This window comes from Athene cunicularia (assembly GCF_003259725.1).
Source record: "Athene cunicularia isolate RWA chromosome 26 unlocalized genomic scaffold, athCun1 chr26_part2, whole genome shotgun sequence".
NCBI classification, from domain to species: Eukaryota; Metazoa; Chordata; class Aves; order Strigiformes; family Strigidae; genus Athene; species Athene cunicularia.
Genome location: NW_020799137.1, coordinates 1,574,374 through 1,594,101, shown reverse-complemented (window position 1 = coordinate 1,594,101; position 19,728 = coordinate 1,574,374). Strand labels below are relative to the sequence as shown.

General features: G+C 38.3%; 1 protein-coding gene across 1 annotated transcript in view; it reads left to right on the top strand.

Annotated features, from left to right (window-relative positions):
* Positions 1-1,304: 1,304 nt before the first annotated feature.
* The window catches only part of KDM5B (lysine demethylase 5B), a gene marked incomplete at its 5' end in the record, with an annotated part of 44,639 nt that continues 26,215 nt past the window's right edge, over positions 1,305-19,728 (top strand). Inside the window, 10 exon segments of the mRNA XM_026864415.1 lie at positions 1,305-1,385; positions 2,674-2,796; positions 3,643-3,813; positions 9,127-9,261; positions 12,955-13,048; positions 14,708-14,811; positions 16,286-16,444; positions 17,018-17,137; positions 17,593-17,751; positions 18,197-18,378. Coding sequence (XP_026720216.1) covers positions 1,305-1,385; positions 2,674-2,796; positions 3,643-3,813; positions 9,127-9,261; positions 12,955-13,048; positions 14,708-14,811; positions 16,286-16,444; positions 17,018-17,137; positions 17,593-17,751; positions 18,197-18,378 — 1,328 coding nt within the window.

Here is a 19,728-nt window from a genome sequence, read left to right as displayed (position 1 = left end):
CTCTGCAAATCTTTTATGGTTGTTTTTGACACTAGTTTTCTTGTTAAGTGTGTCTGTTAAAATAACAAATATTCTGCTTGTGATACTGGTATTGCTTCAGTTGCCTTCGTCCACAGGCATTGAGTAAACGTTGGGGTTTTTTTCCTGGTAGAAAGCTCTTGTCTTACTCCACTATCGATAGCTCTCATGCGTGTTACCTTCATGCTGTAATTAGTGATAATAAGATAGCTTTATATGTAATAAATTACTGTCAAGTTTAAATCAAATCTAATTTGGTTTAGTGAAGCTGTGTATTGCCAAACCAACTGCATGTGATAGATGTCAGAGATGTAAAAGAAAAAATTGCTTTATGGTTGTATGTATAAATAACGCTACCAGTTGCAGGTATTTTGCCAAAGTAATAATAATCTTTTTTTAATAGGTCATATTGCAGCTGTTCCTGAATGTTTGCAGACAAGACATTAAGGAAAGGAGCATTTATTTCTGTTTTTTAGTGCAGCTGCTGTTTGTTTCGGAGACCAGCATTTATGAGCACTGACTGCTGCATTTGTCCTTCGTGAGCATTTAAAGTCTCTGCTATCAAATGTTGGTCTTCCCCATTGAGGCAGGCGTTACAGTTCGGATCATGGTTTATGAAACTTCTCTTTGTTCTGTGTCTTGCGTGGTAACAATACTGAATTTGTTAATACAAGTGTCCTGAGTTTGTTTCTCCCCTTTGAGGCTCTGGGTGGCTGTGACGCGCAGGCGGCTGCACTTCCCAGGGGTGTCTCCTCCCTGTCAGGCGGACGCACCCCTTGGCTGTCACTTGGCTCCCGTTTGGGAATGGGCCTGGGCAGGGGATGGTCGTGGTGGGGCTGGGGCAAGTGGCCTCTGCAGCTCCTTCAGTTCCCCGCGTGGGTAGGGAAAAGATGGACTGCCTCCGCCTGCAGCTGAAGGCTTATCTTTGAGGACAGGTCCTTAGTCCACAAATGTAATTTATTTTGTGGTTTCATTATCTGTCTATTTTAAAGGCACAGTGAAATATTTGAAGGGGTCGGCAACGAACCTTGCTCAGTGTATCTCATTCTTACTGCTTTCCAGGCTTGTTCAGCATGAAGTAATTTGGAGACAGAAGTAGACCTCACCCCAGTGGGGAGTGTGGTGGGGTGTGATGGCTGGGAGGGTCAGCCTGCTGCGCTGCTCGGGGCTGAGGAGGGTTTGCAAGCCATGGAGACCTCTTCCATGCTTTGGGCTTACTTGGCTTTTGGCTGTCACATAGAGACACTTAATTTTCCTGGTCTTTTGATGAAAATCTTCTGTTTTTCTAGGACTGGCAGCCTCCATTTGCATGTGATGTTGATAAGCTTCACTTTACACCGAGGATCCAGAGGCTCAATGAACTAGAGGTAAATCATAAAGCTGAATGTTACTTCTGCTCCAAAATGTTTAAATATTTTTTTGAGAGGTGGTGTTTTCCAGTTGATTGACTGAGCTGGGTTTGACTTGAGCTGACAGCGCTCAGGACCTCTGAACATCAGTTCTTAGTTAGCACAGACATTCATCTGTTTCAGAACCTAGTTAAAAACATACCAAGCATAAAAAATAAAGTTAATGCTCATTAAAGGAGCATAATTCAGGCCTTTTCCACACAGAGGGGCTTATAAGTGGTTAAACTGAAATTCTCAAGTGCCATAGATTTGTGTCTCCATTTTGCACATATACAGCATGTTTTAAAAGTAGAAGAGAGGAAACATTTACAGAGTGCTTTAAAAATAACAAGCCATTTGGAAGAAACAATTACAAAATCTGGATTCAGTTGGTGGAAACTTGCTGTTCGCAAGCACTTTCATTCAGTGCTTTCATGAATTCAGAGCAGAAGAAGGGAGTGGCAAGGAGTCCTGGTTGGCTTGATACTGGTACAAATGGGAATGGTGGTGACTCTCCACCTGCCTGAATTTTCTCACGCTGTTTGCCTTCTGAAGTCCTGCTGTGGTTGCGTGAAGTGCCAGGGTCAGGCTTGGAACACTGGTACCTGATGCTGAGAGAGGGATTTGTGTGGACACGGGCTGGTTCAGAGCTCTCTGGTGTTTAAAAACAAGCTGGTCTGTATAGACGTGGCCTTTTTTTACTTTCAGAATAAAAAATGTCATGAAGTGTATCAAAATTTAAGGCTTAAGCTACTACTCTAACTTAGCAACAGTTCAGTTATCTTATTGGGTGAATTGCTGTGCAAACAGACTAGTTGGCTTTCCCTGCCCTGACCAGTTTATAGGTATAAAAATGAAACAAAAGCTGTTGGGAGTGAAAAGGCATAACAAAAACACTCTTAATTTTTTTAATGGGCCATACAAATTGGGGTTTTTTTGGTTTATTACAAATAACCTGAATTGTAATTAATAAATGTAATAAATCCTAGCAATGCAGCTTAGTTTTTAGCAGTATGAACTCATTGCTTGTGTGTTCTCAGAAACTACTTTTCTAAATGCAGTAAAAGTTAACAAAAAGTGACGAGGAACAACTGGTGGTATCTATATGGAATGTGTTTTTTTCTGCATATGTCAAGATGGAAAAATGCAAAATTACACTTACAGAGGGAAAAGACAGGCAGGGAACTGAGGCTGCAACATTACAAACAGTGGGATACAAAAGCTTAATCTGCGTTTAGTATACAGTTTATTTTTTGGTTTTTTTCAGGCTCAAACTCGCGTAAAGCTGAATTTTCTGGACCAGATTGCGAAGTTTTGGGAGCTTCAAGGATGTACGCTGAAAATTCCACATGTGGAGAGGAAGATCTTGGATTTATTTCAGCTTAATAGAGTAAGACTGTTAGAAGGGCGAAACTTGTCCTAAAAAGATGTGTTATCTCAGTTTCTGGGGTGGTATCACAGTTGTTCAAGGGAGATTGAAAAGAGTATTACTTTGTGTAACCTAATGTAGCTAATGTGACAGAACAGTAAAAGATATAATATCGTGGGAGTTTTCATGTGAGCTAGAAGATAAAATATTTCCAGCTCTTCTTTAAAGTTGAACTTGGATACAAACTGGTCAAGAATAAATTTAGGCTTAACTGCAGAAAGCTTCTGAACAATGACAGTAGTGAAAAGAACCTTTTTCCATTAGAAATATGGGAGAAAAATATCCAATTACTTTTAGGATGAAGCTTGTTAAACTTCTCCAGCAGTTTATGTATTCTGATAGTAAGGGATGGCATTCACTGACCCCAAGGGTATGTTCTCTCTGTTTTCTTTATGTTCTGGGTAGTTTTTATCTGGTTGCTTTTGAGCCTATTTCTTAGTAGTTGTTCCAGGGAGAACTGATTGTACTGTACTAGAAAGTCATGTTGGAATACAAAGTGGAGGTGTGACAAGTTGCAGCCAGACAAATTCTCAGAAGTAGGCTGAATAACTGTTTGGTCATCTAGTACAGGTGCTGACTTGTTTGTAAAGTATTCAACAAGTTTACAATTCCTGAACAGGTTATATGTTAAATGTTCCACTTACAGCTTTTAAACAGCTTTCATGTTTTGTGTTTTTTCTACATCTATACTTTTCTGGTTTAAAATAGAAATTGTGGTGGTGTCTTGCCTCCTAAACTAGCAGTACTTTCCTTAAACACTGATAATTTTAGTATTAAATATAGGACCATTTTGTTTTCGCTTTTTAGCTAGTTGCAGAAGAAGGAGGATTTGATGTAGTTTGCAAGGAGAGAAAATGGACCAAAATAGCCACTAGGATGGGATTTGCTCCTGGCAAAGCCGTGGGTTCGCACATTCGTGCCCATTATGAGCGCATTCTCTATCCTTACAACTTATTCCAGTCTGGAGCAAGCCTATTGGTAAGTTATATTGAAGCTAACTGAAGTCCAATTAAATTAGCAGGGTGTTATTTTATTGATGGAACACTTCCAAAGACTGCATTTTATGCTTTATGGCATGCAGGTGACAAGATGCAATCTGTGGTGTTGATGCAAGCAATTCAGAAAGCCATAGGCAAACTTCTAATCAAAAGTAAAGTTCTTTAGAATTACTCTTCAAGGTAACCTCTTACTGACTGCTTTGAATACTACCTTTTTGTACTTTCTCTCTGCAGTTTACAGAAGCCTCATAATAATGGACTTTCAGACTACCTATAAAGATTTCTTTAATGCTGTTTAGTCAAATGTAAAGTATTTATATTCACAGATCATTATAGGTCCCTCTCTCTGATAGAACAAGAGTGCTATGGGTCGGTATCACCTGCATACAAGAGTGACTGAGGAACTGCATCAAACCAGGGCAGTTTTGTGGCAGTAACTCATCTTGCTTTCCCTAAGGGTGTCCAGGTTCAAGAATGCTTCAAGGATATTGCAGTGTAGTCACTATGGCTTGTGATTTTTTTCAAGCTTAAATCTTCATCTTTCCTGCTTAGATTTGGCCATTAAAACAAAATTCAGGATTGACTGAGAGTGGAAGTGACATAATCTCTAATGAAGAATAGGGCTTTTCTTTTAGAGCAGTAGTCATTTATTTGGAAAACCAAAATAGGTTGCTGTTGCCAACATCCATTTTTATTTGTTTGAAACACTCTTACCATGATGATCTTTCAAAGAGATGAGCGTTGACCTTTTTTAAGCAGTAAAAGCCCTAATCCTGTTACAAGCATGTCTCTGTCTACAGAAATCAACACTAGCCTTTTACATAAAGCTACCAAAATGAGGGAGGGATTTGACATAAGCCAAGAAAGGGTGGAATTGAAAGCTTTTCTTTAGCTAGTGGTGATCACTTTTCAGTGAAGAACAGCTAGATTCTGCATAACCATCAGAAAAAATAATTTAACTTGTGTAGGTTTGAGTGTTTTGTAAACAGAGGATAAGAACAAAATACAGTTGAATATAAAAATCTTTGTGCTAGGGAATGGCTGTATTAAAAATATTTTGCCTTGCCTCAAACACATTCATTAAGCAATGGAAAGCAACACCATTTTCTGAAAGCATTTAATTGAAAACTTTGCGTTTTTATTAGGTCTGAAAAATGTGGATTCTCTTTTTTTCCTTTTTTTTTTAACTGGTGTGTTTTGTGACACCTAGCTTTGCTTTCATATTTTTGAGATGCAGCTGCACAGGGAAAGATCTAATTAAAAGTTGTAAAACAGTTAACGTGATACTACTACACTTCCTTGGAAATGTCGGTTCCCCATGTGGGTGTCATACCATGCAGTTGATGTTTACATTCATGGTTTTCTCAGTGGTAGACCCTTTAGGAAGAGAAAAGCCTTCTCCAGTCAGGTCACGCTTCTTTTTAAATGCAACTTTCCAAGCTCTCTCTTGCAATGGGCATCTGGCAGTTGTTCCAAGCTGATGTGTTTAGTGGATACAGTTCTGGAAAAGCTATGCAGCAATGGTTAACTTCATTTTTTAACTCCTCCCCCACCCCCAAGCTGTTAGAATATTCCCCTCCCATATGTGGCAGAGATGTGTATTTTCATTGAACTGAGAGAATCCACAGAAATATGCTGGGTTTAGCTCACTTTTCATTCTAAGGTTAGACTTTTTTTTTTTTTTTTTCCCCCCTGAAAATGTTGTCTTCCAACTGAGTTTGTTTTGCAATACATTTTTTGAGGAAGAATCTCAGATGAGATTCTTTTTGGCTTTCTTCCATGTGTTCTCGGTAAGTGGTGCTTTCCCAGATGCTTCTTGTGTAGGTGTCCGTTTTATTGTATGTCTATTCAGTGCTTTAGTGGGAATCTAAGCATCTGTGATTTTTGTTTTTGGAGGAGATGCAGCTATTCGATTTGACAGCTGTCAGTTTGAGATGTGTGGTTCCTTCTTGCGATATTTCAACAAGCCTTTTGAGAGAAACTCTTCATGAAGCCAGGATGATCATCCATAAAAGATTAGCACTTGCATTTTTTTTTTAATTGGTAGTACTTGCAATATTCATTGACATTTGTCTGTAAAAGCCAAGAATATGGAATGCTGTAGTTTCCACTGATGACTATGCCATAAGTTAAATCTCATCCACATCTGTGTATAGCGTTCATTGTTTATATGTGGTTTAAATAGATGTGGCTTCAGGAGTTATTTTGACAAATATCCCAGCTGGAGATACTTCTATATACATACTAAAATAGTGCAACTATCTGGAGCTGTTCGGAGGTGAACAGTTAGCGTGTTTTTATTAAAGCTCTTGTTCAGTCAAATGGCAAAAAATTCTTAAATCAGCCAGTTTCTAATACTCAAAGCAGCTCTCCACTGGGGTGTGTGTACTTTATTCTTATCTTGAAACACTGGACTAGACAGGTCTTGGGTGTTTGCCTCCTGAATAGTTGCACTAAACCTGTTGGTGTACTGGTTCTTACTATTTGTGCCTTGCTTACATTCTCAGCCATAGTAACCATCAGTATGATGCTGCAGAATCGTGCTGAATACCCAGAGGGATAAATGTCCCCCTGTGTGAATTGAGGTGTCCAGAATCTTCTGACAATGCATCTTCTGTGATGCATTGCAGAGATGTTTGCATGATTTAAGATGCAGATGCAGTTTGGGGAGCTAGAGATAGTCTTGTGGTGTTCTGTTTTTCAGTGAATACAACTGTTTCAGCACTTCTGGGTCCGGGTTCTTTTCCAAACGAAGGTTTTAATGTTCTGAGTGGGATTCATATGTCCAAAGATGTATATGTCTATGTCTCTAATAAAGACCTTTCTGTGTGAGAGTTCTCTAGGACCCTTTATTGTCCCTGGAGAAAAACAAGCACCTCTGGTGTTTAGTGCTTCTTATCCTCAAGTGGACATATAGCAGGTGTAGACCAGTTGTATTCTGCAAATACAGGGAGTCTGGGTCATTTGCTTATGTGTAAACTACTACTTCATGAACATCTAAACCTGGAGGAGATGAATTGTATCCCTTCCCCCCCCCCCCCATCTTTTGACGTCTTGGAGGCCTTGTGAACATTCCTGCTGTGTCCTCTGCCTGCCTGCCAGAGGAGCTGCTTCTCAGCAGTTCCAGCTGATCAGCTTTTAACTTACTCTCTGCCACCATTTGGAGTTCAAGGATTATACGAGCAACCATCTTCTCAGAATAAAATGAGATCATGATCACAGACTAGATCACAGTATGTAGGATGAGCTTATGGTAAATTATTGATAGAAGCTTAATCTTACCAAAAAGGCTCTGCTGGTTGGGAGAGAGAAGTGCTGAAGAAATGGCAGCTAATGTCCTGGGTTAAAGACACATGCTTGCAGTTGATTAGGTCAGTCTAGGAGTAAAGTAGGTTCAGAGGAATTTCCATCCTTAAGACAGGGCTTAGGCTCCTAGTTCTTCTAGGTGAAGTTCAAAATGTTGATTAACAGCCATTTCATACTACTGCTTTGCTTTCAAGTTACTAAGGCACTGGGAAATGTGTCTGCCTAAAGAGTTATTGAAACCTCAATATTTATGAAATGTCTTCTGGGCTTTTTTCAGTGGACAGTGCTTTTTTTTCTTTCTTTTTTTTTTTTTTCTTGGACACTCCACTGAAGGGAGGCAAGTTATGCTATTTGTTGTTTTTCCTCTTTCAAGGTTTCATTACCCTCTTGTTGAGAAAAGCTGCTTGCCTTCTAGATACTTGCTTTTGAGGATCCTATGTCCCCAGTTACCAGAAGGAGTAAAACTTTTCTTTCAGTGAAAGATTCGGGTTTCACATGAGGACATGATGCAAGGAACCAGGTTTTATACAAGTCATTAAATTTGGCAATGTTCTGTGTAGCATTAATCTCATTTGCTTTTCCCTCATTTTCATATTTTTCCTACTCACTTGCCTTTTCTGTTTGCCCATTTTCTGTCTTGAGTAATTGTTATTTTTTTTTTCTCCCAGTGATGTTAATGTGAAATAATGCACATCCTCTTTCAGTGTGAGCTTTAAGGGAACATGCTCTTTGGCAGGGCTAGCTGCAGTGCTCTGTAGCCTCCAAGCACACAGCATAGTGTGGCATACTCCAACGTACACCTTCGAGCCTCAGCCAGGACTTTCTGCTCATGTGCATGAGCTGCAAAGTTGGATTGTTTTCTGTATTTAATGTTGAAATTTTCAGACATTTGCATGAAGGCAGTCCTAAATAAAACAGAAATTCTGGAGGTTTCTGTAAGCAGTTTTGTGGTAGGTGATAGTTAATGATATCCTGCTACCCTTGACTGACATTTCTTTTTTTTGTTAAATACATATTTCTTCCAGCATGGACTTGTCTTCTAAAATAGCACTTTTTCCTCCTTTTCCACCCTCCCCTTCTGACTGTCATTTGTTTCTGAAAGTCTGATTGCTGTGTTGTCTACAGAGCATCAGTCCTACGCTGCTGCAGTGGTTCTCTTGCAGCTCCTGTTCTGTCTTGCTGAGAAAATTCTTGTAATGGGAACAGATGAACACAACTGGGGAAGTGTGGATCCAGTAATTTGTGTGAAATACTTTCTAACAACATAAGACCTTTTCTTTAGGATTTGTTGTTTACTCATTAAAAACAGTTATATTTTGTCTGCTGTTACTGAATGTTGTACGGCTTGATAAACTTGGAATTGTCATTAATTATTATTTTTCTTGCCAAACATATGCACAGTTTTCGGCAATTAAATGTGTTCATTCAGCAACTTGAAAGAACTAAAACTTCCCTTCTGCCCTTAAAGCAGCAGAGTAGTTCTCTCCAAAACATATAAAGAAAGTAATTTCTGCAGTGTTCTTCAGACAAAATAGTGTTTCTTTGAAGACAGGGATGTATGATAGGCTGCAATTTGTTTTTATATTGCTCTGTATGTTAGCATTACAGTAATGCAACCAGAGGACACTACAGCAGTTTGCAGTATATTGTTGAGAAGAGTCTCCAAAAGCACCATCTACTAGAAGAATTGGTATTGGTATTCCCATACAGAAATGCTTGGTGTTCATAACATTTAAAGGATGACTTCAGCTTTATTTAAGATCCTTTATTATGGTTATTGCATTCAGTGAAAGGGTGGGAAAAAGTGATTTTGTGACTTGTTTAAATGGGTAATATTACAATAGTCATAAATACCGTTTTATTAACTCAGCACAGTAATTATTAAAGCCCTGTCTACATTCTTTCACATTAGCCAGGAAATTGTTCTACACGAAGTTTGTATTGGAAGTGGAAGCAGAAATTAAGTCATCAAATTGTGTCTCTTTAGTGCTTGCAGAAACCAGATCTCACCAGTGACACAAAGGACAAGGAATATAAGCCCCATGATATTCCACAGAGACAGTCTGTTCAGCCATCTGAAACTTGTCCACCTGCTCGTCGAGCAAAACGCCTGAGAGCAGAGGTGAGATAATCATAACCCAGTGATAGTCTGCCTACCCCCATGGCACAACAGGTTTTTGTTAAGTTACAGGACATATGTTGCTCCAATCAGCTCGCTAAATGTATGTGCATGGTAAACTTTTAACTTTTTCTTTGTCATTGTTAAACATATCTAAATATTTATAAATGCATAAATTATAAATAATATGGTAAGGATTGCGTGATGCTTTAAAAAGTGTTGCTGAGGTTTGGAGTTCTGAGGTATTGTTCTATTGAGGCTGTTCCACTTATACATTAATTATGAATGTGTATGTTGTAATAATGGTTTTAGCATGATTATAAATAATATGGGGCTCATCGATTAAAATACAGGTGACAAATTCTAGACATGAATCTTGTCTTTTGCAGCGTTGATCTCTATCATTTCCTCAGAGGACAGCCAGTGAACAGTAGTTATTCTTTAAATGTGTTGGGGGGTTTCTGTAAATCTTTCATGAGTTGAAGCCAGATGTTAGAGCAGAGAAGGTTTTTGTTATAACATTAGCCTTGTCGTATTTAATTTTTTAACTCTGATTCTATCAATTCGTGATACTTTCACCATGCAATATAAGGAAAAGGTTGCATAACGTTTAAGTCAGTGTGGTTTTGTACAAACAGGATTATTCTTAATTGTGCTTAAGAAATAATAGTTATTTTGATAAGCATAAAATTTATTGATTATATCTGCAGAGTTCTCCTGCGAAAACATATTTTAGGAGATCATGATGTGTCTCCTTCATTTCTGGAAAACTGTAATAGTGTGACATCAGTCTTTCCAGACTGATGTTCCTGCCTTCGGAGAGTTTACTATTTCTCTTGTTTGAGCAGATGAAGAGTAGGGGAGGCTGATTCCCAGGAGATGGTCTTATTAGTGGTGACATCATGAGTTAGGAAGGTCATGATTGACTCTCTTTGTTTATAATCCAGATTTCTATTTAAATTCATTTCAGACTGTATTGACTCTGATTGTTCTAGTCTTGATCTTTATTACTACCAAGCTTAGTTATTGCAAATCCTGCCTATAATAATTCTTAGTTAATAAGTTACAATTAAGGTTTCCTAAAGCTTTGGTTAAGGTTTTCTAAAGCTTTTCCACTCAAATACCCATTTATGAGTAGATTTATAATTCTGAGAAAACCTCAGTAGTTTGATGTGAAACTTTCCATTTGAGGGATGCTCCTTCTCATGTACCCCTTAAAGGTTAACAGCAGGGCTATGTACTAAAATCTTAGATGTTTTTCTGAGAGTGGTGTTAGATGACACTAACAAAGAGTGCATGTTTTTGTAATTTCTGTGGAAAATAACTGCTCATACTTAGCCAAAATGCAAGTCTACCTGCTCAGCTATTTCCCTGAGCACTACTGATGTCATGCACCTAATTTTTGTGGAGAGGAAATAGTTGATTAAGAATAGAATTGAGACATACAGAGCTAAGTCTGAATTGAACAGCATGGACTGACTTCCTTAGCATGGAGCTGTGTTAAGACAATAATTTCCAAAATCTAAGATATGTTAATGTGAGTGTTTCTGTTCCATTTTAGTGGAAAGTCAGCTAAGTTGATTAAATCCATTTTATCTTACACTGAAGCTACAAGCAGTTGATTCTTATGCTGACCGGATTTCAGAGTAGTAATGTTTGGTTAATGTGTCTCAAATTTTTGCCCTGACAAGATACACAAGGATTTTTCAGTGTCTTAAATTATAAAACTTAAGTTCATTCTCATGTTTACCAGTTTGACATTTCCTGCTTTTCAGTGGCTAGCCATCTACTATAATCCTTTAAAATAAGTGAACTACAGGAAGGTACTGTAAATGATTCTTACTAGCAAAAAGTACAGCCTGTGGGATAAGTGTTAGTTTGCAATTTTAAGATACATATGGTTTTACCTTGCCCTTTCCTACCTGTTGAGTAAACACAGGAGAAAATGTTCATAATTAGAAAGGAAAGGGGCAATGACAGTTATAGGCTGGTTTTGAAATGCAAAGGATTTAGATGCTTGATGTAGAAAAGATAATTGTAAAAGACCAGAACATTGGTACAGAAGTGAAAGTGAGAGGAGTTGATCTGATAAAAGGTTCAGGCCGAAAAAAAGAGCTGCTCTTGTGAAGCTAAACGTAGGCTTAAGCACAGAATACGGACACAACTCGTAGAAGTTAAAGATGCAGAAGATGGGACATCTGTTATTGCATTGCTTGAGGATCAGTGCAAACTGATCCTGATTCAATATTACCAAATAGAATAAACAGCTTTTTTTTTGCATGTCTTAAGCAATGGGAGCTCTGCCTGGTCTCCCGGAAACAGTAATCTGGACAAAAAGAGAATGCAAAAAGTGAAATGGAAATAATGTCAAACCACCTCTGTAAAAATCTAAAACAAAGAGCTTATAACACCACCTCCACACCCCCCCAAAGAGAACAACAAGAACAACCGCTGCCCCTTGAACACGTGATGGTGCGTCGTGCTGGAGGCTGTGCTTGTAGAGCTGGGCTGACGAGTCCCATTATTTGAGGTTCAGAGAGTGATTGATAGTGGGCTGACTTGTCTGAGTAGCAAGAGAGTAGTTGCCTGACCTCATTTTCTTAAGAAATTAGGCTTTAAAAATACAATGTTGGAGAAACCCATCTTTACACTGAGGGATTGGAGAATTGTTCTCCCACAGTCTTGATACTTCAGGGAAGAAATAGAAGAATTAAATGGATGGAAAAACATTATTCTCTGTTGAAAGTTCCATAATACACCAGCTGAGTTCCCTGCTTGGAAGACTGGAGTATGTTCTGCTGCTTAAGAATAAAAGAAAATCTATGAAAGCCCAAAGTTCCTTGCTCCTTTGCCTCTTAGCAAGTTCCACTGAAATCAGACTAAAAACTTGGTATCATTTTTGGCAGGGGCTTTTTGTAGGATTTCTTTTCAAATCTCTCCAGGTTGTTCCCTATGTTATTTCTCTCTGAACTCCTTTTTTTTTTTTTTTTTAATAATTGAATACAAGTATTTCAGAAATTCAGGCTGCCTTTTTAGATTTATTCATTTGTCAGTATAATATGGTCCTTTGAATTTAAACAAAATCTTCAGAGTCTTTATCTGACTTCCATTTGCCTGGCTTTTTCCTAGAACAAGTCCAGTTACAGGTTTTAAGATCTCCATTGTACCTCAGCAAAGTGTTTGTCTCACATCAGCTTGTTCTCTGAACCTTTGCAGTCCTCTCTTGCCATTTATCAGAGCAGATTAAGAATTGTATGCAGAAATTTTTTTTTGATGTGGAAGTCAAAATTGTCTTCCCCCCACCCCAGGTCTTTTCTGAGCTCTTGAGAGTATTGAAATGTGTATTTTAAAACCTTGCAGAGTCTGCCACCAAAGTTACTCAGCTGTAGAGACTTGCAGAGAATTATTTAGATCTTAATAGGCACTCTGTTGTCAGGCCTCTGAGCGTTGAACATAACCAGCTTCTTCCCTTCGTCAGAGCCAGAGCAGCTCCGCGGGGCGGGAGGAGCTGCGTGCAGGTTGGGTCTCTGCAGGAACGGCCAGCTCTATGGTCCAGAGTTGTCACTCTGTGTTTGTACAGCAGCCATGAGCTTAGATTGCAGTGAACATTTTCCCAAATACAAGTGTAAAACCAAAGTGTTCCATATAAGGACAACAACTGATGATTTTTAATTTTATTTTTTTTTTTAATTTAAGGCAACCAATATTAAAACTGAATCTGACCCTCCAGAAGCCAGAACTCATAATCTGAGACGTAGAATGGGATGTGCACCCCCAAAGTGCGAAAATGGTGAGTGGCAAGTGAAGACCAAAACAAAATGTGAATTCAATTTCTACTACTTTGTACCAACTCATTTTAAGACCAGAGTTAAATTCATCAGTTAAATTCATCAATTAAAAGTATTTAAAAAAATACTTCTGTTAACTTCGGTTTTAAATTGGAGTTTATTGTAAAAGTTCTTTTATGGCTTTGAAATATTTTATTTGTTTTGTAAGTGGTTGAGTTTTCTTGGAGATATTTTCAGTTGAAAAAAAAGCTTTTTAAAATTTCAGTGTCTTTCACAGAGCAATCAGAAATGAGGTTTGATCCGTATTTTTATTTTGTATTTTAAATAGCTAGCATCACTCCACTAGATTTAGAGGAAAGTGTTTTAAGAATGTGTCAGATTTCAAGACACTTTACAAAAGAATCTGCATTTGATATCAGGAAATGAAACTCATGAAGGCAAAAGATAGTATGTTGTGAACGTAACAATAAAGTTCCTATAATATGATTTTTCAGTTGCTTCTATCAGTAGTCCTGAGTCTGTTGTTACCTGTCCTTAAGAAATAATTATTTTAGACTGATAAGAAATGTTTAATGCCATCAAACAGAAGAAAGCTTGGTGACAAAGCAATTATAGGAACCATTTATAATATATATAATATATAAAGTTATAATTTATTTTTAATTCAATTATCCAATTTAATAATTGAAATTAACTAAGCTGTTTGTCAGTCTCCTTTGTTCATTCAAAGTCTTTTTTTTCAAAAACTTGTGTAGACTGTGGTCTTTTTTTAATCATAATTTTTTTCTTTAAGGTGTGTCTCTAAGCATTACCTTTTTCTTCTTTTCTTTGTGAAGAGTAGAAGGAAAAAGCTCTAGACAGTTTTTTTTAATGCTTAAATTTCTGATAGTTATAGACATTCTTCAATATCTTTGTTAGCTCTTGGGCTCCAAGAAATACTTCAGATTGTCTTATGTCCAGGTGTAAAAGTGTTTAGCCTGCTTTAGCTAAGAACTTAATTGCCCTCTTGTCTTCAGCTCCGGAGCCCTGGGATTCTCCACACTCTGCTGTATAGACTTGGGTGTGTGGTGTTTTGGTTTTTTACAATGTCAGGAATGAAGACTTGAGTAGAGACATGACCAAATTATGTAGGAGTGTAAGAATGTAAAGGAACTGCTGCTTTGTCAGGCCACTTCTGCTGCACGCTCATCTTTGACGATATGTTTTCATGAAAGCTACCACTACGAGGAACAGAAGTGTGAAGATCATAGTAGGGAGCTGTAGTAGTGTTTCATGTCTCCACATGACACACTGCTGTAAAATTGATGGAGTAATTCAACCACACTTGTTAACACCACATAGAAACAAAATCTTAGTTTGTGAAGATACTCATAATTTAAATGGGACTTACAATACCCACCAAAAAAATGTGGGCTGTGGTAGTCATTGCTAGCTCATGATGGTGAGCTTGGTTTTTCTGATAATACGGGCTTCTGTAGACGTGGCAGGTGTTCAGATCTTGCCTTAAGCTAACTGCAACAACCGATATGCGATAACAGGTAATTCACAGAATAACTTGGAGTGATGCAGTCCAACAAGTAATAACAAAATAAATAATAATGCTAAGCATTAAAACATTTTATAACACCCTCTTTTTTTTTTTTTTTTTCCTGTTGCACCAGAAAAGGAAATGCATAGCATAGTGAAACTTCCCGAGAAGCGAGAACATGCTGGGGAGCCAGAGAAAGACAAATCCAAAGTCCGATCTAAAAAACCCACTAATGCTGTGAGTACACCCTTGCCTTCCTGCTGTTTCATATTGATTGCAGGTGTTTCTGGGTTTCTCTTGGGTATGTTGTGAAATCTCCTGTAATTTATACCACCCTGAGGACTCTCTTGTATTCTTCATGTAACTCTGTGGTTGAAGCAGAGCAGTATCTGTGCCTGCTGGAATATAAATACTTGTAAAGCTTCATGCTCTTACAAGCTGAAAATAACAGAATAGTTAAATTTCACTATCTATAACCAAAGTAACTTGTTTTCTGTCTCCAAGGGACAGTCTCAAAATAAGCATTTTGAAAGAAGAGTCCAAATAGAAGTGATTCTTCTGTGAACTGATCCCTCTCCCCATTGCTCTTGAACCTCAAGGGAGCTTAACGCAAGCTTTGGCACCCATCTATCCAGAAGACATGCCACTTATTCCACAATTTCAGCACTACCTTGGAAGTTTGTTGTTCAAATGCTTCTTAAAAAACAAGCCCTGTTCCTGCTCCAACTCTCCACATATCACCACCACCACCCCTTACAAAATAACAAACCCAAACTGAACGCAATGGTAGTTTGTCTCACTTTTGAGAAAATGATACCGAGATTCTTTGTTCCTGACACTAATTGGGTCCTTCCTAAAACCAAAACTGTTCTTTGTTTAATCCACACCTATAGCTAGATACCTGAGAATGAAATGTTCATATACTAGAAGCCTGACACACCCAGTCCCCAAACAAAAAAGCTTTCGGGGAGGAGCAGGAGATGCTGCTTCTTTTTTTAACAACATAAGACAAGGGGTCTGCTTGTCCTCACATCTCTGTTCTGTATTTGAGAGTCTGTGGCTAACGAAGGTGTGGTGTAGAACATGCAGCAGACAACCCTTCCCACGTTTGGGGTGCCCTGCACCTTTTCCTTGGGGCTTGTTAGCTGATGTACGAAACCTCCATCAGACTTCTTTCACCCTGCCTTCCCATCCAAAACCACATAGCTCTGCTGAGAACCTGGTGCTTTTCCAAATTAAAGGTCTTGTCCAGTATCTCTGGGGATAAAGAGGAACACTCCCATCAAAAGGAACCCCTTTCTCCCTTCTGAGGCTCCAGACAGTTGGTTGTAGAGGAGGATGAAACATCAGTGCACACAGACTGCATGTGAGAGCAACGAGAAAAAGGATTTATGGGCCAACAGGTGTTACCTGCCAGATCCACAGTGCTGCTGCTTTTAACTGCCCTGGCCACTGAATCAAATCTTCTGTCATCTGGGGAAAAAAAAATGCTTGGGTGCCTTGCAACTCTTGTGGTCCTTCTTTAAATTACAGAGGGGGTTATTTAAACTTTTACATCAATATTTTGTGTTTGCTTGTCTCCTTTCCATTTCAGAGATAAAGTAAAAATAAGCTTTGGCAAATGTTACAGATGACTGGGTTACCAAACTGCTCTTTCACCACGAGTTACCTTAAGTGCTCAAATTCCCACTCTGGCAATTTTTTGTTACAGGTGGATTTGTATGTATGTCTCTTATGTGGCAGTGGTAACGATGAGGACCGTCTCCTGTTGTGTGATGGCTGTGATGACAGTTACCATACTTTTTGTTTAATTCCACCCCTTCATGATGTTCCCAAAGGGGACTGGAGGTGTCCCCAGTGTTTGGCTCAGGTAATCTGACAAACCATAAAAGTTAGGTTGAAGGTTATTTTTTATTTTGTGGTGAATTTTTTTTTTAAACTTGATCCTAGGGATTGAAAATACAATTTATTACTTAAGGTTGTGCAAACATGATGATAGAGGGTAACGCTAAGGTGAAGACAGCATGCTTCAAATTAGAAAACTATCACTTAATATTTTGCAGTTAAAAACTGATGTGCCTTTGAAAAATGCATTGGATTTTAATTGGCACCTTTGTATTTAAAATTGGAGTATCACTGGGTGCTTCAGTGTGGAGGTCTATGCATCTTTTTTTTTTGCTTAGCCCTGCTAGAGGAAGGAGAGATTAGGCATATTACTTCATCAATGTTTATGCAGATTTAGAAATCAATAAATATTGTGATTTGGTGAATTAAGCAGAGTACTTTCTTCTTGTGACTCTGTGCAACTTGGGGCAGTCATTTCATTTTGGTCAGGTGTCCTGCCTCCTTACCCATCAGATGCTGTAATAGCCCATTTGTGTAAAACCTGAGCACAGATTGTCTTATTAATATATTAAAGAAATAATTATGTTTTCAATTGCAGGAGTGTAATAAGCCTCAAGAAGCATTTGGTTTTGAACAAGCAGCAAGAGACTATACACTTCGCACGTTTGGAGAAATGGCAGATGCATTCAAGTCAGACTATTTTAACATGCCAGTACATGTATGTTCATGTATTTATCGTGATGACATAACATAGATTTCATTTCTTGTGTTCAGTTAAAATACATGAGGGGGAGGGGGGAATTCCAGTTTTGGGTGGGATGAAATCCCATATCAGAGGTTCTCATTTACGTCAGTGAATCCTTGTTCTTGCTGGTGTCATGGCTGCTTATTCCACTGGCTTCTTGCGTTTTTTGTTTTTATTCTTCATTTTCAAAGTGCTGTCTGTAAGGAAGAGAATACTGTCACTCATTCCTGAGAGAGCAGAGCAGCAGCAAATCCTGCATGGAACCACATTTCTGCTGCATTTTTTTTTCTCTTGTTAAAACGATTTTGAAATGGGGAAATGCTTCAAGCTGATGGAGGTTCCTCCCTGAGATAGCTTTTACACACATGCTTTTTGTGGACTGATTCCTCAGTACATACTCTTTTTTTTTTTTTTCTTCTCGTACCTAGATGGTCCCCACCGAGCTGGTTGAAAAAGAGTTCTGGAGACTTGTTAGTACCATTGAAGAGGATGTGACAGTAGAATATGGAGCTGATATTGCTTCAAAGGAATTTGGCAGTGGCTTCCCAGTTAGGGGTGGGAAATTTAAAGTTAGACCAGAAGAAGAGGTAGGTCCTTATTAGTTCACTGTGTACATTTTATTGCAGTTCTTCATTAAATAAGTCTCCTTGGTTCAAAGCACAATAATGGAACTGGGTTGGAAAGTGTTTGTTTTGTGCGTCTGACACAGTATTTGAAGAGTTACATCACAGTTTTGAATAAATACAATTTGCTGTGATCAGACATTAAAAGCCACAGGTTTATCCTAGAAGTTAATAGATAACTCCCAAACTAAGAAAAAAACAAAAAGTCTCATTTTAACAAAGCAAGTCAGGTAAGGCTTGTGAAAGGAACAAAGACAATGGAGGTTTTGTTCTTTGATTCATTGACTTGTTTCTTATATTTTTCAGTTGGGAAAGATGCTTTTCTTCTGTTGCTCATTTGGCAGTTTTAGCTTCTTGGGTTTTTAACTTCATGTTGTATAAACCTGTGACTGTTCTGTTACATTTTCAGGAATACCTTGACAGTGGCTGGAATTTAAACAACATGCCTGTGATGGAGCAGTCTGTTCTTGCTCACATCACTGCAGACATATGTGGAATGAAATTGCCCTGGCTATATGTAGGAATGTGCTTTTCTTCATTTTGTTGGCATATAGAAGACCACTGGAGCTATTCGATTAACTATCTGCATTGGTGAGTTTGAGGAATAAACTCAGCCTGAGAAGCAATTTCCCTTCCATTCCCCCTTCCCCTTTTTAATTAGTGGACTAAAACCAGATTCATAGAGGTCAGGCCAGAATAACTATTGCAATCCTGCAGCAGCAGCGTTAAATTTGACAGTGTGACTCCTGCATTGATTTGCTTTTGGACAAGAGGTCATATTTTGGAAAGAGACATCCATTCCCAGTTTAAAAAATCCATGAAAGATGCAGCAGATACTCCATCAAATGTTTTATTATGCTCAATGTAAAACTAAGAACCATGCAAGTTTTTTTAAAAATCATCTAGCTTCAACTAACAAACTTAGGATCCTGCATATTTTTTTGTCTGTTAGATAGATCATTCTATCATAAATCCTCTCATCAATTGAACACTTGTCAACTGTAATCAGGACAGATCTTTGCCATCTCTTTGATAGTCTAAATAGATTGAACTTCTTAAACTTCTCACCTTAACAGCTTGTCTAGAATTTGAATTATTCTTGTCACTCTTCCTGAAACCCGTCAAGCTCTTCCCCTTTCTTTGTTCATGTAAATATCCCAGGAAAATGATAAAACTATACCCCAGCTACTATTCACTAGGTTTTCTTTTTGATCAGTTATTCAGTTGCTGCTCCTTCAAATGGCTGTAGTGTAGCACAGTCCAAGTAGTCAGTGACTTAATTCGCTTCCTTTCTTAGTACTTGACATTATTAAAACAACTGATTGAGTGAGGTTAAGTGAGTGAGTGATCAGGATTACATTGTAAAAATGATCTTCCTTGGTTTTTGTTTGTTTATTTGTTTGGGTTTTTTTTGTTTTTTTTTTTTTGGTCTGGGTCTTCAGCCAGTCTGAAAACTGTGGCAGGGAGAAGGGGGTTTTTTGTTTGCAGTAAAAACTTCATTTTTTCTAGGAGAGTTTCCCTCACTGTTATTAGAATGGAGTTCTGTCCTCCATAACTTGTGCTGAATTGCATTAGTGTTTGCAGTCAAGGCCAGAAAGGGCGTGTAAGTGCACACACATGTACATACTCCACAGACACATGTGAAAGTTGCCCTACCTATCTGCTTTAATTTATTTCTTTTCCATCATGAAAGTCCTTGATGTCTTTTCATTTGCAGATATTCTTCTGTATTTCCCTTCAACTTAGAGGTTTAAGTCTGGTGGTTTTAGCTCATGCAAGAGCAGTGGTGTAGTTGAGGTTAATAGTGTTGGTGGCCAGAAGAGTCAATCTTAATGACTACTGCTGAATGCTCCAAACTGAAACGACTTCAAAAGACAGGAGGCAGGACTTGTTTTTGTAAAATACTAGGGATGGCATGTCCATCTTCAGTGTTCCCATGTG